General features: G+C 43.5%; 1 protein-coding gene across 1 annotated transcript; it reads right to left on the bottom strand.

The window, feature by feature from the left end:
• On the bottom strand, positions 1-20,643 carry LOC146619947 (leucine zipper putative tumor suppressor 2 homolog). Its single transcript, XM_085369853.1, has 8 exons — positions 20,380-20,643; positions 6,410-7,075; positions 4,580-5,236; positions 4,365-4,487; positions 3,974-4,120; positions 3,219-3,734; positions 2,888-2,992; positions 1-2,755 (listed from the first exon to the last, which is right to left on the bottom strand). Exons 2-8 carry the CDS (start codon positions 7,040-7,042, stop codon positions 2,573-2,575), a joined length of 2,364 nt encoding a protein of 787 aa, XP_085225979.1. The 5' UTR covers positions 7,043-7,075; positions 20,380-20,643; the 3' UTR covers positions 1-2,572.
• Between the last annotated feature and the right edge of the window lie 514 nt (positions 20,644-21,157).

The raw sequence follows: 21,157 nt of genomic DNA, 5'->3' as shown, positions 1-21,157 counted from the left end.
ACGATGGGGGAAAAGCACCACAAAAAAAAAGTGTGTTACGTTGCTTTGGTCTAGTCACAGTGGCTACATTTGAAATAGATATTTTGTCTAAATAAAAGACAATGTCACTCAGTTATACTATTTAGTGTTTTACATATTTACACAGAAAAATGGTCATGCAACGATGAGGGGGAGGAAATGAGAATTCGATATGCACACAGTGCTTTGGAGTGAGGGAGTCTGCTTTCGAACACCTGTGCTTGCTGTTAATATGAACCTGTGGTGAGTAATAACAGTCTAGGCTTGGTTAACAACGTGAAAGTGGTTGGATAAACTACGCTTTTTCCGTTCAAAGTTACTTCCAATGGCTTTACTTTGCAATCACAATTTATGCACAGACCTTTAATGCTCCACAATACCTCCTCAGCCACAGTTATGTGGTTATGCAAAATATAGCCAAATATAGCCATGAGCATTCCTTCTCTCTGGCCATAACTTAATAACGAATCCCTCAAAAACGACTTGTGCAGTTCTAAACAAATGACGTGGGAAAACCTGAAGACGACAGCGTGAATGAGCGTGAGATTACGATGCAGACAGTCAAGTGAAAGATCAATCAAAACGGAGAGACAACAGACCAAAAAGTAGCCTAAAATAAGAGCTCCCCGCTGCTCTATCACCTGCAAGGTTTGGTCATTAGAAGGTTTTCCACACAGATTATATAATGTAAACATTAAATTTTCATGCATTACAGTATTAGGTGCACTCTTCCTTTGTCGCCACCTCCATTTGCAATTGATCCATCATTTGAAATATTGGTATGAGATATACATTAATCCACACACTTATACCAGTACTACAACAAAATATCTTCGGGTGCTATATATATATAAAAAATATACAACATCTCCTCCATTATATAGATTTTCATTTAACTATTAATCCTCGATATAGACTCTGCAAAATAAAAGCTCTCAGCAGCCCACTACCGCCATGCTCAGTCGTATGCACAGCCCTGCATAATACCGTGAGAAAACAGCAGCGCAACCCACAGTTTTTATATGTAACATGCTCCTCGCCGGTTTATATTTAGGCCCTCAAAAACTGACCTGCCTTGAGGACATTCAGTGCTGGAGCTACTGCATCTGCAAACTCTCACCTGACTGCTGCGTGAACCAGTTTCTTCTGAAATCTCATACAACAAAGACATGCAGACATGCCAGTCTCACTTCCTGTATAGCAGTCAGTGAAGAGTATAATCTAGTGGGCAGGAAAAACGGGAAGGGTAGGAAGACTTCATAACAGTTATTTGGCTTTGCTTTGCCAAGAGGTACATAAAGGGAACTAATGGGAGTGAAGGGAGATAAATGGAAACTCTGAATAAGAATGCAAACAGTTCAAACACTGGCTTAAATCTCTGTAATTCTGTAAATATGCTCTATTTTTAGTTTCCTGATACCAACCACAGAGGTGCCTTTCACTGTTATAAAAATAGCTGAGTAAGAAGCAAACAGAGAGAAGAAAAAAACAGAGAAAGAGGGGAATCGGCAGCATCCTGGAAATATCACTTATACTAAAACGTTTATGTGAGATCGGTGCATTGTCTAAAGAATTGACACGTGTGCAACAGTTGGTGGTCTTGAAAACTTGAGCAGAGTTCAAATAAAGCATTTCCTTTGAGCGTTTGGTTTGGCGTTCCCGGTAGGTTTTCGGAAACGGCTGAATAGGATGTTCACATGTAAGCAAGGAGGCGCACGTCAGTATTGGTTTGTTTGAATTGAAAACAGTTGAGTCCTGAAGAAAAAGAGGGCAGGGAAGTTGTGCAAAATAACAGCGTGCTTCTCAGATGCTCTCGTTACTGCATTTCTCAGAAGTGACAATACATTCCTCATCAAATACGCACAAGCCAAAGAACAAAATATTGGTATTTTTTTTAGACTTGGTAAAATGAACTTTGATGCTATCAACTCCATGAAATACAAACAGCAGTTAACAGTAATATTTGGGATTTGGAGGACTGGTGCAGCGGGGGTTTGCGTCGCCGATGAGCACGGTTCGGGCGGGTGATGACGTCGGCTTTAATAACCAGGTGATTGATTGGTCATCTCTCGTGGTGCATGAGTACGTGCACGCTGGTGTCTGGGTGTTTCACGTCGTGTGCTACCAACAAAGTTGTAACCAGATTTCTCTGTGTGTAGTAATGTTTTTTTGCTTTAAGGTTCCCATCGATTTTCAATACCCTGATTTGAACGTGGTCTGAGAAATAAAACACTTCTTTCCCTCCTCTCGCTCCCACAGATGGAAACAGGTCTTTGTGCTGGCTTTGTAGTGGAATAAAAACCCATTAAAAGCGTAGTGGGAGACACCTTAAAAGGATTTACTGGGAGTACATTTGTGTTAGCAGGAAGTGAGAATGCACCTTTTGGGAGAGCTCCCTTTTAACAGTGACAGGTGGTGAGTGCTTGCTCGATGATCCGGGCAAAGCCACGTTGAAGATAGTGCAGTATTTGGCCCAGAGTTGATTGTTTGGTTTACACCTTCAGAGTGTTGCCATGGTTTTTATTTGGACATATTGCTCGCAGCGCGTGTGTGTTTATATCTCTGTGGCAGTGATTTCCTCAAAGTGGATGTCATTGCTGCCGCTGCGCACTTCATAGTCCTCCATATCCCTGTTCTCCAGCTCCAGACTCAGCTCCCTCATCACTCTCTCCAGATCACGGTTGCGACGGTACATCTGGATGTAGTTCTGCTGCAGCTGTTTCTGGTAGTGGATTACCTGAGTTGATGGGAAAACAGCATTTGAGTTAAGTACATAGGTAAGGAGGATTAGCATAAGCTTTAAAATCTAGTTTGACACGTGTCACGCTGAAGGAAAAAGATTTAAAGTCAGTCGCCACGAAATGTTTACCTTCTCCTTTTCCTCCTGCCACACCCGCCTCTCTTCGTCGAAACGTGACAGCTGCTCCTCACCAGTCCTCCTCTCATACATGAGCTCAGCCTTCAGCCTATCAACCTGTTTCGATGTATCATGTTTAGTTCCTTTTCTTACAGAAATTTAAAGCAAAAAATTTGTAATGCTCGTCTCTACATGGGCCCATAAGCTACATAATAAATAAATGACAGCACAGAATGCAAAGTATTCCTATCAAAAGGCCACAAAACTGAGCTGACACAAAACCTCAATTGCATCAATTCACTTTCATCACATATGCTTGTAAAAGTTACCGAAAAACACATACCTGTTGCCTGAGTCCCAACACTGTTTCTGCATTCTGCCTCTGAGCCTTGGCTTCATCGCTCTCTCCACCCCAGACCAGATGAGTCTCCTCTCCGTTGCGGTACACAGAGGGACTGGGACCTCCCCTTCCTGCCACAGCTCTACCCTGTTGCAGCGTCAGACTCATGCATTGCCCCTTCATGGCTACATTTCCAGGCAGAGCAGGTCCGCTGTGACCGGTCAGAGCGTCACGTAGCCGGGCTGTCTCCTCTTCCAAACGGCTCACTTTCTCCCGGAGCAGCTCAGCTTCACTCTTGCGCCTCTGGAGTTCATTTTCGCAGACCTCCAGCTCCAGTGACCGCGTCCGCAGAGCAGTCTGGGCCTCCTGGGATCGAATCTGGCTGGCTTGCAGCTCAGAGCGAGCTTCTCTAAGCTGGGCCTTCAAGACCACAATGTCTCCTGCCTTCTGGCTGAGCTCCGACTGGATCTCCTTAAGCTGCTGCTTCAGGAGAGAGATCTCTCCTGACTTTTGACATACCTGGTGAACAACAGAAAGAAAGTGAGAGAGAGGCAAACCTCAATTTCTTCCAAGCTTACAAGTTCGTTTCAGGATTTTATGTTTTTATTAGTTGCTAAAAAGTAAGAGATGAACAGAAAATGAAAAGAGCAACTGACAAACAAAAATAGGATCACACAAATTCACAGCTGAGACATTTAATCACCGCGCTGCTTCTGACAGATTCATGACTGACTGTCTGGTATCTCGCTTTCACCTACCTCCCACTTTGTCTCCTCCAGACGTGGCCCTAGTTGGGTCTGCTCCCTCTGGATTGTGGCGCACCTCCTTTCCAGTGTCTCTCTGTCCTGCAGCAGAGAGGAGAAGTCCTCCTGTAGCTTCTTTTTCTCCTGCTGTAGCTGAAATACCTGACAACACACAAAGATGCACGTGATCATGCTTTCTTACAAAAACACAGATGTGCTAATCTAAAATAAGACATGCAAGTGTGGAGAGAGAAAACTACTAAAGCATAAGACAACATTAAAAATAACTGGAACAAAAACAAACACATTTGTGGCAGAGTTTGGGTTCACTGTGTAATGGATTAATCGAGCTTTCTAATTTAACGCTTACATTTCTTCATTTAATATTTTTAAATACTTGGCATACCTGTAATTGAAGCACCTGCTGTGCTCTCTGTGCCTTCTGAGAGGCCTGCTTCATCTTCGTGGCACAGCTCTGTCTCAGCTCCTCCATCTCTCTTTCACAGCGGCGCTGCTTCTCTTCATACACCTGTCACAGTAAAAGACGCAGCTGAGAGGTCAAACATCAGCTCCTCAGCGTATCAAGTTTATGATCGGTGTCTTGAGGCGACCGTGTCTCACCTGGCAGATGGCAGCTTCATTTTCGTCCAGATTTTCTCTGAGCTGCTGGAGCTCCAGGTCCCGTTCCCTCAGCTTCTCCTCGAGCTCCCGCACCACGGCCTCGTAACCCTCCACGGGGGGTGGAGAGTGGCCACAGGACCCACTGTCTGACAGGGGCTGCCCGCGCCCACTAAGTGACCCCGAGCCTGTGCTCTTGCTGGACGAGGAACGTCCACTGTCTGAGTTACTGTGACCGTGACTCCCGCCTCCACCAGAAGTATTTCGGCTGATGCCCGACACAGGCTCCAGCTGGCCTCCTGACCCAGAACCAGCACTGGAGCCCTCACTGGGAGCCAAACTGTAACCTGTGCTGCTGTGAGTAGGGAGGCTGGAGAGCGAGTTCCTCCCTGAATCTGACATGGAGCAGGACTGACTGCTCCGAGCATTGCGACCACCGGTGTAGGAGTTGCACTTCCCTTCAGAGTTGGAACTGCTGCTTCCACCATTCCCGCTTGTACCGCTGGCACTGCTGGATCCTCCATGGGGCAGCAGAAGGTTGAGGCTGGCCTCCGACAGAGTGCTGGCACCTGGCCGTGGCGAAAGATACTGTACGGAGTGCCGATTCTTGGGAACGACAGGCTTGAACGCTGTAGGACGGATCAGCACTTTCTCCATGTTCTGAAAGTGTAGATTATTAAAAAAAACCCAACTAGCATTAATGACTGTTGTGTTAATTAGTAATGACTGAGTAAAACTCATTAGTAAAGGCTGAGCGATGTGCTGGCAGGCCACCCCACAAGGCTCTGATTAGTTTGGTTTGGTTTAATTGATATTTAAAGGGTTCATTAAGCAATTTCCTTAATGATATTCCTATCGTATAAGATGGATAGACAGACGTAAGATGGAGAAGAGTGGAGGAGAGGAAAAAATCTGATTAAAGGGCACAGAAACAAAGGGCACAGACGAGCGCGAAGGGAGAGTCGTGACAAAGACTGAGAGCGTGAAAGCATCCTCTCCTCTGTAAGCATTTTCTTAATGATCTTTCTCAGAGTTCACTAAAGACGTCACTGGATGCGAGCGAGCTCTGACACTCATCATGATGTGTCTGCAAGGTGAGCAGCTGTCAAATGATCCATCTGAGCCTGTCAGGCCGGTTATTAAGCTTCCCTCCGGATCGATAGGAATAAATAGCCAATTAGACAGCTGAGGTAATCTGCTGTAAAACGTGTTCACGCAGGCAGCAGAGATAACAGATTAAAAAAAAGTCCTCAGTATGATATTTGATGTCCTGGTGGGTGATATTGAGATGTAATTTAAGAAGAAACTGACCTATAAATATCTTCAGATTAGAGGTCAGGGGCACTGACAGAGGTGCTGGGGTTTCAGTGTCATGCTGAAAGGCACTTTCCACTTTCTGCACCACCCTACAGCCCCAAAGGATGTGAGATATGCGAAACAGTACGGTATGGTAAACGATTAATACACGGTTTAAGATCTTTCAACTACATTTAATAGATTTCTTTAGCAGATGAAGCTGAAGATTGATATGGACTCAAAGGCATGGCCAATTGATTTGGACAGTTATTATACTTTTTTATTTTTTATTTCGTTTTGATTTTTTAAAAATTCTGTTTAGTTTCTTTTAGCCACAAGATTGGGTTTGCTAGTTTCAGTTTAGTTTTTATTAGTTTCAGTGTTAGTTTTAGACTTTTGTCAATATTATTGTATTTATTGCAAATGTCAGAGGCAAGAATATTTTTATTCTTGCATCCTCTTGTTAATATCAGCAAAATGAAATCAGAGTATTAAATCAGCATCATCTTCCCAGATTATCCCTGTACTTCTCCTCACCTTCTCCAGCTGTCCAGACACTGGGATGAGTTTGGGAGGAGGTCCACCAATGTTCCCATTTAGAGTCCTGTTGTCTTTTTGGTCCTCTGAGTCGCTGCAGGGGCTTGCAGCAGTCAGCACCAGGTTGTCGTTCCAGTCTCCAACCACCACCTCCTTGCTCACATACCCAAAGTTCCCATTAGTGCTGCCACCGACACCGCCTACTGTTCCAGCAACCGTTACACCCCCTCCTGTCCCAGCAGAGTTTCCAGGCCGTGGCTGCTTCTTTGTGGGAAGCGGTGGAGGCAGAACCTGGGCCTGAGGCTCTGTTCTGTTGCTGATAACCAGCAGCTGCTCCAGGGAGCTCCCACTGCGGAGGGTATTATCCTGGAGCCGGAAGCAGCTGGTAGCTGGCGTGGAGCGGCGTGGCTTGGTGTTGAATTCGCTGGCAGCCCTGCAGTGTCTCTCTTGGTACGTCCGGCCTGATATGAGACTACTCACTGACCCCATGGCTGTGTCAGAGGTGCAGTGCCCACAGGGGCCAGAGCAGGGACCTGAGGGGGAATGGGATGATAGCGGCCGGCACTGCTGGATGTCGAGGCCTGGATTCGGGTGGTCACTCACGGTCAGGGGTAGTGCCTGAACCAGAGCCATGGTAGCCCGACGGCGTCAGACGCACCACACACTCTGATAAGAGAGAAAACAGACACAAAATGTTACATTTATACTCCAGATGCAACTATTACACAGGTTTTTTATTCAATGGTGTTTATCCTAGTGTTGTATTTTTATTTTATTCAAAAACACAACACTAGGCACGAGAAAAGATCACTGCAGAAAGCTGCACTGCGGTGGATCAGTCAAACTACATCAGCGTGGGCTGTAGCTGCAGAGCAAAAGTAGCAGTAGCCGTGTGGAAGGTAAAACACTAAAATGAGACTTGCCAAGAAGGACGCAAAGAAGGGTATCGGATGGGTTGGGCTTAACTCTGAACTGACGCTTCGCTCCACTAATGATAAAGTAAGTCAATCAATTTAACAAATCTAAACCAATCTATTTTATTTTAAAGCCCTGCAAGAGATCAAATTCTGTGGACATGCATTTCAGCTGATTTGACAGGTGTAAAAATTTGGAGCATGTAAGACGCTTTGGAAGGAAACACTTTCTCATGTAGCAGCTTTGGCTCCTGTGTCCACAGCTGTCTCACACATCATGGGTGGGAGGAGATAAAACTTAATGAAAAAAATCTTCATATTACAAATCACCTCTGAACTCTCTTCAATGTGTTGCCATTATTAACAAAACTTTAAATGCAGACATATGTTTTGGAAGAAATTGTGTTTCGTTCTTACAGTAGAGTTCCAGAGACTTGAAGAATCAATGGCCTGTATTAGTATAGCGCTTTACTAGTCCTTAAGGACCCCAAAGCGCTTTACACATCCAGTCATCCACACATTCACACACTGGTCATGGCAAGCTACATTGTAGCCACAGCCAGGGGATGGATTTAGTAAAGGGTGAGGGGGGTGAGTCACAATCATCTCCAGCTCCAGCTGCTCTGTGATATTCCTGCGTGTCCTCGTCTGAACCTGCGAGCAGTCATCTGGGTATTATTCCTAAAGTGGTTTGAAATTTATTCACTTTACCGTTTTATGATGACAAGGCTCACACCCATCAAAGAACATCTTTGAAGGAAATGAATATTAGCTTCAGTCGGTTGCTGTACTATTTTTAGGCAGTGAAACATGGATAGATATTATTAACACAATAAATGGAAGCAGATTAAGTCTTCAATTTGCAGATAGCATTATCAGTATTGCCCAGAGGGGCATAGACGGGACTCGCATCCTAGCCTGCTGTGCCAATCTGAAACCCGTCTGGCCAAGTGGAATAATCCTTTGTGCCATGGCTGCACACGGTTATGTACATGTCCATTCTGAAAAATGGTGACAATAATCACCCCCTAAGAGAAGTCTATATTCTCGGAAATACAATAAATACAAACACCAGCTGTGGATTAAAATAAAAAGGAATGAGAACAGTTTTGGTTGGCTGTTCTAAAGCAAGTGTGTTAACTCATGTTTCAGATCTCACAAATTGAGCCAACAGTGCAAACTCTTGAACAGTGTCTCACTGAAGGCGTTCATGGTATTGGTATTATCAGAGACTACCTCGAGAATTTGGGAGTGGAGCGGATGGATGTCAACCCTATCGAACACTTGTGAGATTGGCTCGGGCATGCTGTTCATGGCAGAGTGAGAACAAAACCACACTGGCTCGCTTTTCTGTACAAATGTGGCAGCATTTAAGGGGAAGTAAACAGGTTTTCCAATAGTATAAGATTTATTGCCAAGAAGCAGTGTTACAACAAAGAAATTATCAACCAAACATAAACTTCCTTGCTTTTTATTCTAAGCTTACATACACCCGCTCGAGCAGTATACCAGCAGGGTTCATATATAATCAGCCGATTGTAGCCATTTGCCGGTATATCGGTATCAGCGTTCGTAACAGTCAAGTAAAGACGACACAGGAGAAACACGCATCAGCCATGTTAAGAGTGTTGATGGTGGATTGTTTGTCTGCCAGAGATTACCCTGAAACTTTTCCATGTTGTCAAAAGGTGTTTGGGACACAACAAACACCAGAACCAGCTGATCCGAGGAGAGTCAGCAGCATGTAAATGAGTTACACAACTTACTTTTTAAAATGCATGATCATCTTGTCTTAGTAAGGACATATACATAACTGTATATGAAAACTGTTTGGCAAATGTTTCTTTCATGTATCTTATTGAAAATACTGGCCAATATATCGGATATTGACTAGTGGTATTGGATTTTTAGATGATTGGCCCAAATGGGTGAGTGACATTGATTCCATCCATCACAGACCACTACTGGAGTGGGTTTTTTCTTACACTCAGTATTTCACTCTCCAACAAAAGTCGGTCATCAAACGACTCATTTTAATTTGGAAGAAAAGCGGTCTTTTAGCTGCTAACCATCTGCAATGACTACACAGCTGAATTAAGAAAAGCTAAACTATCTCCTCCACCCCTTTCTCGTCACATCTAGCTTCAAAAGGATGGCAATGGTGAAAATGCTCATCTCAAGGCTTAAAGATGGGACTCTACAAATTAAAGGTTTATATCATGGTGGCATGAAATTTTCAAGGGGTCACTAGAGGAACTGAGGTTTTTGGCACTTCAGTGTTGGCCTCATTTTGTGTGCTCGAGGTTGCCTCACACATGACACACAGCAGGAAACAGTCAAGCTCCGACATGTTTGTATTATTGAAAATACTGTGTGATTTAGATGAGAGAGCCTTACGGGCAGAGCGTGCAGCAACTCACACATCACACCCGCTCGCTAGTGGTGAATGCAACAGATATTAACTGTGCTATTTGAATACTGGTGCAATTGGACATCACATGGACTTTGTACTTGGAAGCTGGGAGGTTAACTGGGCATTTGCTGTTTCACATGCAGCTCTGTTGGGTAAGAAAAGCTGAAATATTTTGATTGTTCGTGAAAGTATGTTGACATAATGGATTTTATTTGTCATTAATGATTGAATCCTGATCAAGCAATCAAGTTTACAATATCCTGCTTTGATTTTATCACTGAAAAAATACAACTCACTGGATAGGAGTTTGAGGAAAGCATATGTAACGGCTCAAACTATTCATTCGTGATCAGTAAGCAGGACGATTCGATTCCTGCCAGTTCACTCCATACTGACTAAACCGTCTGTGAGTACATGGCAGAGAGTGACGGGGAGTTAAAGAGACGAGACAGGCTTCGTGAGTACTCGTGAGTCAAGGAGATAAAGATATGCGTGGTATGTGATCATTTCCAATGCCAAAATAATCACGCCTCACACAACCTCCTTTCCCCTTTGATCCAGCCACCACTAACCCCCACCCTTCTCCTCTACACTCCCAGCCCTGACAAGGACCTCTCAGGCAGGGATAATAGAATTAACAAGCCTCTGCGACCGTCAACCGTGACCCCCTCCTCCTGAGGAATGGGGTGGGGGGCGGCTGGTCTGATTCTGCCCTCCCCTCCCACCCCTGTGACCTCCGAGGGCAGGGCTTTGTTCTGGCTACTCGGGCAACAAATCTCAAAAGCTAATTTCCCCCTCTGATGTTGCTCACTGGTTGGTTCTTAAAAGTTATTGAAGGCCTCCTCTCCTCCTTGGTTCTTCTGAGAAAGTGAAAATATTTTCATAATCCGCTCCTTCCTCATTACACGCATCCTCCTCTGCTGTCAGCAGCACAAGACAGGCAGAGAAAAAACAGCCATCACCACTAAATATAGAAAACATCTCAAGTGCCTGAAATCATTCTGATAGTCTTTCATGAGGCATTTGATTCGGTGTTCAAAAATAAACTCCAATAGTGTTACAGCTAGCTGTGATGGGGTCAACCCAGGGGCACTTTACACCACATCCTGACACTCTAAAACTATTAAATGATGCTGAACCGCTTAAAGGCAGCATTACTGCTTCTGACAGGAACTGGAAATACTTCAAGTGGATGTGAGAGTTTAGCGTCCACATGGTACCAACTGGCCCAGGATGAACAAGAGCAGGGCTGATAGAAGAAAGAAGTTCCCAGGTAGCTCTCTAACAAGATCCAGAAGTCAGTTCTGTGACGGGGAAATAATCCCGTTATGATAAGTCTGTTAATAATGCCAGTCCTTCCCAGGAGAGGAAACCCCATTATTGAGCAGCAGTAGATCGCCCCTTGCAATCCCACGCAACCTCAGAGCTGTTCCGGAGACTCTGCTGGGCTCAGGACAAACTCAGAAAAGTGAGAACACGAAGGAAGGAAAAGAAATTGGATAAGGGGTAAACACACAAAGGAAGGCTAGCTGTGAGTGTTGCCTGGGGTTTTAGGGGATTTTCTAATATCAGGTTGCCCAAAAAGAGGAGCCAAACAGAAATGAGCTTCAGGGAGAACCGTGCATCCATAATCCTGTTTATCATTATTTTGCCAGTGCAGAGACACAGAGGTCTGAGCACCTTAACGTCTCAAATCAAATGTGAACCGAGACAACTTGTCTTTGCTGAACCACCTCCTGCTGACCGAGCAAAAATGCTGTTACTCATGTCGGCTTGCAGGAATTTTCCTTCAACCCAACAAGCCGAAGACGACAACGACATGCAGTGAAATCTGCACGGCAGGCCACAGCTGTGTTATGGCTGTGAAAACAAGTCATGCTGAAGCATCTTCGGTCCTGTAAAACCCGAGGGTTTATGAGTACATGCGGTCAAGCAGCAGAGTGTGGCATTCTGTTTAAACTCAAATGTAACTAGCAAAAAGTGCTTTCCTTTGTAATCCAGGACATGCAGCTTGATGACATTGTAAAAAAAACTAGCGTATGCCGTAATCATGATAAACGTATCCATTACTGACACACAGGGCTAAATTTGCTTAATTAATCCTTTAAAATTTGAAGATGTTTTGACAAAAGACACAAAAGTCCCTGTTTTAGACTAATTTCAATAGAGCAAAACAGCAAATGTTCACACTGGAGCAGGTAGAACAAGGAAATGCATAAACTGCAGGGTGCTTTCTGTTTATTTACACCTGCATTAGATCAGACCAATTAAAGCACATCCAGTATTCATTCTGCTTTTATCTCAGGTCTATTCTCCACCAAATATCTTCTTGTTTCTAAATATCTAAATATCTTCTACATTTCTGATATCTGTATGTCAGAAAAATGTAATTTATTGAACAGTTTCTGATGAATAAACTGAAAATAACACATTATTTTTGGCCCCAAATCTTCACTCAGCAGACGTCTCAGGCATGAGGATAAAAATGTGCATTTCATTTGAAAGTGGAAGTCAGAATTTCTGAGTTCTCAGTCTGCATTTTCAGCTGAAATGCCTCCTCAGAAAGTTGGAGGAGCCCCACCAACCCTGACTTCACAATCCAAGATGGTGGCATCGCACATAAACAGAAATAAAAACTTCCACTGTTTCCACTTCCACTGTTGTGAGTTAAAGCTGGCTAAATAAGCCATACACAGAGCATTGACCAGGCTTTATGCATAAACCTGCTGCAGCGGTGTTTAAAGTGCATTGTTCCACCTCGTTAAGGAGCAAAACGATTTTTCCTTGCTTTTTCAAATTTACTACTGGAACAAGCTCAACTCATGAGCAACGTCACTCCTAGCTCCGACCTCCGAGGCAAGTGGAACACCCTCAAAACACCTGTTAGTGTGACTTGGCCACCCAGCCAGCAAAGTTTGCCCCTTTAATGATGCTGCAGACTTTTCCACCTGTGGTGACAATGCTGCATGGATTGTAAACATCGCTGTGTTTAATCATATAAGAATGTGTTGCAAGTGAATATTTATGTATTTCACATTGTTACCAAAGGTACTTATGTCTCCTCCCTTTTTCACAAGGAGTTTGCATGTTTGATTTGGCAGCATTTTACACTGATACCCTTCCTGATGCTACCTCAAAGGTGGATTTGTGTCCCCTATGAACTAGCAACCCTAACCCTAGCGCTTTCCAAGAAAATGTGTAAACCACTACAGTATGGAGCCATCTCTCTCCTGTCACTCTTTCTTTTCCATCCTCACCGTTTCATACCACTCCCTGCTCGCTGGTCTATGCAGCTAGATTTTCAACTGCCCATTCTTTAACTGCAGCACCACAGTGTGACTAACCAAAGGTAAAGCCAGTGTATAGATCAGAGCAACAAGTGGAAAGAATAAAAATCACCAGATCAGAGTCGGTGCTGCAAAAATATCAGTATGCAAGTGGTAATAAGAACCACACATTATGATGGGGTGGCCGCCGAGCTGTATATTTTTGATCAGTGGCACTCAAGTACTTCCCCAGCAGGACAGAGAGAGTGCATAACATGAAATTGAATGCTCGCAGCAGAAAAATGCCACTCTGGTATACAGATCCTGGGTGGCCTTGATTAATCTTGAGACAAGTGATCGCAGTGGATGGAAACAGAGAGAGAGACAGAGGTAGAGTGAAAATCAACAGGCTAGGTGAGTCACAATAATCCTTGATGGCTGCTAACAAAAGAGGATCCACAAGTACAGGCAAGGCAGCGACACACAAGCACACAATAAGGCAATCAGTTCAGCCCTAATCTGCTCACCTCTTTATTTGTCACGCATCTACTCGCTGAAACGCCGCAATAAAACTTCAAACGGGCAAGAAATGGTATTATAATGAAGTAAGCCGACACCACTGTAAAATGAGACATGTCTTTTAAAGTTTTGCCAGAAGACCTGAGGTTATATTATTCCATCATTCCTGCACAATGACTGTCTGTCTGAGTGGGCGCTCACTGTCACCTACCCCCACATGGCTAGGCTTTACAGTCTCAGTGTGTGTGTTTTGCTGAATGCATGCATACTTTCTTAGTCCTCATTAACTCATCACCTTAGAGCCAAATCTCTCTTCACTCAGGAGAGATATTGTCCTCTTTGTTTGACGCTAACTTTTTTCGTGTTGAGCTCTGACTTCATTTTTTCATTTTCTTTGTCAAAAAAACCCCAAACAAACAAAAAACTGGAGAAATACGTTTTCTAGCAAAGTGCAAGTCTGTGCAGGAGTAACTGGCAACAGGTTCTCCTTTGCTCCATTTTTTTCCTTTTGTGCTTTTACAACCAACTTGTTGCTGTTGCAGACCTTAGCCTCTCCCTCTGTTTGGAAGCGTTGCCATGGCATTTGAGGCCCACATTTTTCATGTGCATGGCGAAATGAGATAGAGTCAGGAAGCGTGGTGAAAAAAAGAAAGGAAGGGAAAGAGTGATAGAATAGGTGAATAGGTGAGTGAAGGAGTGTGTTTTGTGCATTTGTGACAGTTTGACAGCAGACAGGTTTAGTTCTTTAGCATCTCAAAGCATCTGGCCTCAATTTGAACTTGAGAGCGGGCTTACCGAAGCCCAGACTCTCTTGTTGTCCTATCACGCACAGGGACGCTCACACACACATATAGCTGCAGGGGCAAATCATAAAATTCTTGTGGGGGTTGAAACTACTGAAAATGGAAAATGGAAAGACATTTAAGTTGACATATAGCCACGAATAGACCTTGGGAAGATTATTTCTAAGTTCAGTTTGGAACACACTGCCTGTTAGGTTCCCCACAAACACCCACAGCTGACTTAAGAACTGAATCTTCTCATACATTTTGTCAAGATGCACCAGACAATACATGTGGTCACACACACACCAAGCTTCCACAGCCAGTATGTCACTAATAAATGGATTATACTTACTTACAGATGCACACGTGGACAGCTGCAAACAACATGGATGAGCAGTTAGAAGAATAGTTACATTACCATTACCAAGTCTAGTCTAGTTTTAGTGTGTATATGCACATGTTTTGTTTACTCAGCTACTCCTTTTATACACTTCAACCTTGATGGGTTTATGGCTGTGGTGGTGTACCACTGTTACACCAACACAGTGGATTTTTTGTTTTATCATACAATGATATACATGATGTGAAGAGAGTTTTACAAAAGTAGCGACTTAACTGTTTAGGAATTACAGACATTTTGATTCATAGTTCGCCATTTGGGCTCAAAAGTAACTGGACAATTGACTGACAAGCAGATTCACTGCCAAGTGAGAGCTGTTCCTTCATTATTCCACTGTAAGAAGAGGGTAAAAGGCATAAAAGATCTAGAGTGGATTGCAAGTACCTAACTTGCATTTGGTAGCTGTTCACTGGAAGTCTCAATTAGGCTCAGAGATGTCAATGAAAGTTAACAGTCCTTTATTAGGCTTAAAACTAAAATAAGCTTCAGAGAGACAGCAAAAAGTTCAAAAGTGATCAAGTCAGCAATCGAATGAACTGGCCCGGTGAAAAAGACTAACAGGTCTGAAAACCCAAAGAAGACAACTAATGTGCATGATCGCAGATTTATTTCCATGGTTCAGAAAAACTAAATCTAACCAAGTCAAAACCACTCTCTGGGAGGTAGTCCATAATCAAGAGATGCCCTCATGAATGAAAACACAGGGAGCTTACAGTAAGGAGCAAAGCACTAGTTAGACTTTGCCAGAAAACATAAAAAAAAAAACCCTGTTCTGATCCAAAAAAAATTCTTTGGAAAGGTGAGACCAAGATGAAAGATAAAGGATAGATAGTTTAAAAAAAAGAAAAAGCATGGATAAGGAATCAAACAGCTCATGACAGATAATGCATACCACGTTATCTGTCGAACACGGCGGAGGTAATGTTATGTCATGGGCATGCATGCCTGCCAGTGGAGCCAGGTCATCAGCACTCATTGATGATCTCACATGCTGACAGAAATAGCAGCATGAGTATGAATATGAATTTAACATGGCATTAAATTTTAGGTCTGACATATTTAAATTTGTATTAGAAATGACAGAGAACTCAATACCCAGCCTTTAACAGTGCTTCAGTCAGCTGACGCTGGAGGAAACTGAGGTAGCAGTATGTGTAAAAAGGGGAAGATGGCTGACATTCCTGGTCTGCTCCAAATGTTGGATTTTCCAGGAGGTTTTCCAGCCACTGAAAGTTATCCAGCAGTGGTCAGCGGTCAGACCCACAGACACTGGAAATACCAAGAATGCCGGTGGTAGAGACACATGGATTAGTCTGGCCAGTGGACTACCGTTTGTCAGGATCAATGACCAGTTCAAACTAAACTATTTCACTTAATTTATGAAATCTTATCAGTGGAAAAGCATGTCATCTGGTCTTTAACAACATGACTAATCCAAACTCTGTTTGAAGCCTCATTGTCCCAACAGTAGTGAGAAGAGCAAGTTTTCCCTCCTAAACTTCCCTTCCTTCCCCCCCTGCTGCTTTGGCTGTACGACAGTGGAGGGCCATTGTTTCAGTTTAACAAGAGGGTAGAAAGCAGAGAGAAAAGGCCTGTTATCTTACACTGAAAGCAACCACACTTTGGCACACAATGTGACCTATAATGCGACGCAGAACAAAGACGGGGTAGCGAGCGATATGACTTTCTCTTTACTGGCATCCTTCAATGAGGAAAAGTAGGACTCGATATCTGAAAAGTCTCAAATTTTTCTTATGTTTCTCAGAAAGTGTCACAGCTCGAGAGTGAAATCAGCAATCATAGCTGAAGCAGAAGATAACAAAGACAATGCCGCCCACACGCATACACAAAAAACACAGAGTGCTACTAAATACAGCCAGGCAAATGAGTTCCACAGCAGCTATTACATAAGCAACAACGCCTCACTTTAACTGTGCCAGCCTCACTGCATAAATTCAACTCCACTCATGTGGGAAAATACCTGACATGGCGAAGGAGCACATGTGCAGACGTATTCAGACATACTGTCCGTGCCGCTGCAAACTCGAGAAAGACAGAGTGGGGACAGGCTGGCTTGGAAAATACTCATTCAGCAAACTGAGCACAAGCCAGGCCGACTTCGAATCTCTTGCCGTCTCTCTGTCTTCCTGCATATCTGTCTGTCTCTTTCTGGATTCGTCCACCCTGCTCTTCAACTAGAGGCTTTACATAAACACCTGGCATGAGATGTAGCTAAATGGGATCATTGCAAAAGAATGGAGCCGAGCACAGAAAGTGTGAAAGGGGCTAGTAAAATTTTATGGAATCTGAATCCATCCTTATAATTCGGTCTTTTTGATGAACTTGGTGCCCCCACACCAAAGAGACTACCGCTGCTGAATGGGTACATGTATTTCAAAACGTAATTTGTCCTATTGCTTTAACAAAAACAGCATTTTGTTGCTCTGCTGGAGATGAAAAAGTAATAAATGACACATGGGAAAGAGCTGTAATTCTAAGGTATATAAATAACAGATTTTTCTCCAGGTACGATGCACTCATCATCACCTGAACCATGACAATGTAACCCCCTAAGGTTAGGAAGCCTAAGATGTAACACTACTGTAACCAAAAACACAAGTTCCTAAACTAATATGAGACAAGAACAATGACAGTTCAGCGTTTTAAAAGCATTCTGCTGTTGTTTTATTGACTTTGGAACATTTGCCGTTCTCAGTAAGTCATGTTAGTGCACGATTAGCACATAGATTGTAAATCACTACAGTTTGTTTCTTTGCATGGGCGAGTGCTGTCAAAAACCAGTATGAAAAGCAATAAAAACCTTTATCTGAGAAAGACTGAATACTTTTGAATAACACTTTTTTTCTTAAGTGTATCTTGTTTTTTTTAAGGCTACTGCCATTAAAAAGTCATTGTTGCACATGTTGGTTATATTCAGAGGTTATGTGCAGCCTACCATACATTTACCTTTAAATGCTTGCACAGCAAGTTGATACTGATAGCATATCCTCCACCAAGTAAACAGAAACAAGCTCATTTATTTCCTTTGGTGTGACAGCTGAAGTCAAACTGGCTAATGCTGTTGTAGGACCCCTTTATTTATATTAACCCTCTCGCACACGGGGCTTTGGTGTTATTTCGGCCGGTCATGTAACTCTCAGATGTTGATTGTTCCTAGCATTTATCCCTGTGTGGGTGCATCAATGGCCACGTGCACATTTATAGAGAGGTGTCAGGTTACGGTATAGTCTTTCAGAAACGGTTTGAAATTATGACATACCTACAGCATAGGCACGTCTGATGAGTAAAGAAACTGCAGCGAGCATTAAAAAGCTATTCGTTCTTATCGACCAGCAGGGGGCGACTACACTGAATTTGGAATGAAGTCTAGTTGTATAGAACCATGGTCCCCAACCTTTTTTGCGCCACGGACTGGTTTAATGTCAGACAATATGTCGCGGATAAATACAACAAAATAAAATGATACAACCAAGACAAAAACTGTGGTATTTTGTAAATATAATAATAAATGCGAATTTACTGTGTAATTGTGTAACTTTATTAGCAGCGCCCTCCTGAAATCCGCCAACAACATCAAGAGCAACATCCTCCTCTCTGGCCCTTAATGCTCTCTGGTTGCTATGGTAACGTGTAAATATTTCTACAACTACAACACGGGAAAAGACCCAGGGAAACCGAGTTAACGATAAAAACCCTGAAAGCCATAAATTTCACACCCGAGCCTCAACTCTTGTGGCCTGGTACCAAACAAGTCACGGACCGGTACCGGTACGTGGCCCAGGGGTTGGGCACCGCTGGTATAGAAGTCATGGAGAAAACGACCCTTTTGGCGCTCTTGACTGTGACCTCAGTAACACAGTTTAATGATGGCCTCAATCACTATTTTTAAGTCTTACTTAATACAATGTGAGATTTATTTTGTGAATTTGGTTTGATTCAGTCACAAAGAAGGATAAAGCAGGGTATCTTTTACAGTTTGACTGACTAGCATCTATCATGAGTGTCCCTTGGTTTTTCAGGTAGATCCACTGTCTTCTCATCACATCCAATTTCAAAATATGAAGATGGTGACTGTGAAGCAGTTGGGTGACATCATGGTGGCTATGGCTATCCTTTCTTTAGGGCAAATGACAAATGATCTAAAGTTTTTGCTGGCATTCTGTGTGAGAACGTGACTTTAACAAACTGGAACGTGATCTTAAATGAATCCAGCCCACCTAAGCTCAGCCTAAACAGAGAGAGGATAAAAGGTAAAAGACTTTCAAAAGACAAAGAGAGCCACAAAAGGTCTCAATACCTTTTTTTGAAGCTGCTTAACTACCTTTTAGTACTGTGCATACTCACCCACAGCACACAGGAAGCATTAGTCAACACGGCTGCAACATGTGACACGTTACCTCATTTATTTTGTCCAGAGAAGATGAGGTAACCCTTCTTTTCCATCTCTGCCCCCATTCTCACTCCCCTTCACCTTACCGTTAACGTCACGTCAGCGTTTGTGCATTTATAGAGTAAAACGTCACTCCTGCGAACTCTGCCAAATCCCATTCTGGGTAATTACAGTCTTCTCCTAGCAAGCCCTCAAATGAAGCCTTAACATGATACAATCAAACACAGATACTACAAAGAGTTGAGTGAATGGACAGCACTGCGAGCTGTCTATAAACATATCTGCTGACGCACCATTCTCGGGCCAAAACAAACTTGATGAGAAACTACAATATGTGGCCCGAGGCACACGAGGAGTCTTGTAATTACACACATAGGGAAGACATGAGAGGAATAGCAGCGGGCTCTACCCCCAGTGCTTTGTCATCAAAAGAAACACAAAGATTCCCTTTGAGTCTTCTGGATGAAAACATGTTTTTTTGCAGGTCACACTTTTGAGATGTGGCCTAATTGTCTGCTTTGGTGCAAGTGTACATGCTGCCTCATGCTTTTCTTATCTTCACTGTGAGTGTGTGTTAAGACAGATTGAATAACACCCTCCTCCTTCTTCTCCTTCTTCCTCCAGGCCAACTGTCCAAAAAGGGGGGCAGCTTTTCTTAAGGCTGAAATTTCAAATCAATACTCCCAACAGTGTGTAATGAGTAGATTAGCCAGGGTCAGGATTAGAAAACCTGGGCTCAGACACCACAAAAAACCCTCATCATCCCACCTCAACAAATCCAGGCAACCAGTTTTGTTTGTCCCTGCACAAAAACTCTTCAGGGTCATTTAGACCAGCCACAAAAGTGACAACTTAAGAGCAGTAACTTCAAGCTTCTGAGTCTGTCAGCTGACTGAAGTTTGTGAATCATCATTTAACTATTCATTACTCAGTTTTTAGAAGTCACCAGCATTTTTTCTTTACTAAACTAGTTTCCATTCTAGTTGCAAAATCCTTGTTGCACGCGCCTCGCTGTCCATCTCCCTTGCGCCTTTCGTTAAATGTAACTCACCCTCATAAGGGGCTTCACACAGAGAGTCAAGGTGCTCATGAATACAAAGTTTATTCTCAGGCAAATTTGCATAAATTTAAACGAAGCCAAACGGCAATGGAAAGCAGGGTGAGGAGAGCCTGAGTTTGGAGAATCTGAGGCATATGCACTGACGTTTCTCATACAGACACATGTAAGAGCACACACACTCTCTCCTTCCCTCCATACTCACTCCAGTGAGAGCCCTGCATCGCTGCCTTCACTTGTCTCTCTTGGAAAAAAAAGTTAAAAAAAAAAAATCAGTCCGGTGCTCTGATGGCTCAGATTCTCCGCGTCTCCCCTTCCTTCTTCTGTCGACTATCTCTCCCCTACAGCATTCCAGCTTCCTGCCGTTGCCTCTGCGCCGCTCCCAGACTTCATATCCTGACACAAGGACTTTCAAATGGAAGCCCTTTTATTTTCCTGTCCCCTCACCACCTCCTTCTTGGTCTTCTCACTTCACTCCACTGTTTCTCTTCTCAGCTTTCCTTCCCTGCTGTCTGCCTTAGCACCGCCTCCCCCACCGCCTCCTCCTCCTCCTCATTCCTCCCTCCCCTCTCCCACTTTTGTCTGCCTCTAGTTCCCCTCTTTTAGCACACACACTACTCTCTTCTGACTCCCTTTTTCTCCTCCCCCTTCTCTTTTTAGCCTTAGAATCATCCCCCTCCTCTTTCACATTTACTCTCTGCATCAGCACAGTGCTGCATCGGATATGACATTTTGGGAAATCTTATCCACTTTTTGTGTTTAGTGGATTTGTGTTCGAGCACAATGGCCCCAGGCATCGGGGGAATACCCCTTTCAACACGGTTTGCAGCACCTATCCCCTTTGGCTAAATACTAGGCCTAGTTACACCCAATTAACAAACAACATCCACCACATGAAGAGCAGCAGTCGCTACAGAGGAAGAAAGAGGGCGAGTCATTTATCTCAGTATATTATATAACATCTTTCTGGCAGCGTGCACCTC

The sequence above is a fragment of the Diplotaxodon limnothrissa genome, linkage group LG13, assembly GCF_057381915.1.
Source record: "Diplotaxodon limnothrissa isolate DT_005_m linkage group LG13, D_limnothrissa_male_GT1.1, whole genome shotgun sequence".
Lineage (NCBI taxonomy): Eukaryota > Metazoa > Chordata > Actinopteri > Cichliformes > Cichlidae > Diplotaxodon > Diplotaxodon limnothrissa.
The sequence above is the reverse complement of the archived record's forward strand: the minus strand, read 5'-3'. Positions and strand labels throughout refer to the sequence as shown.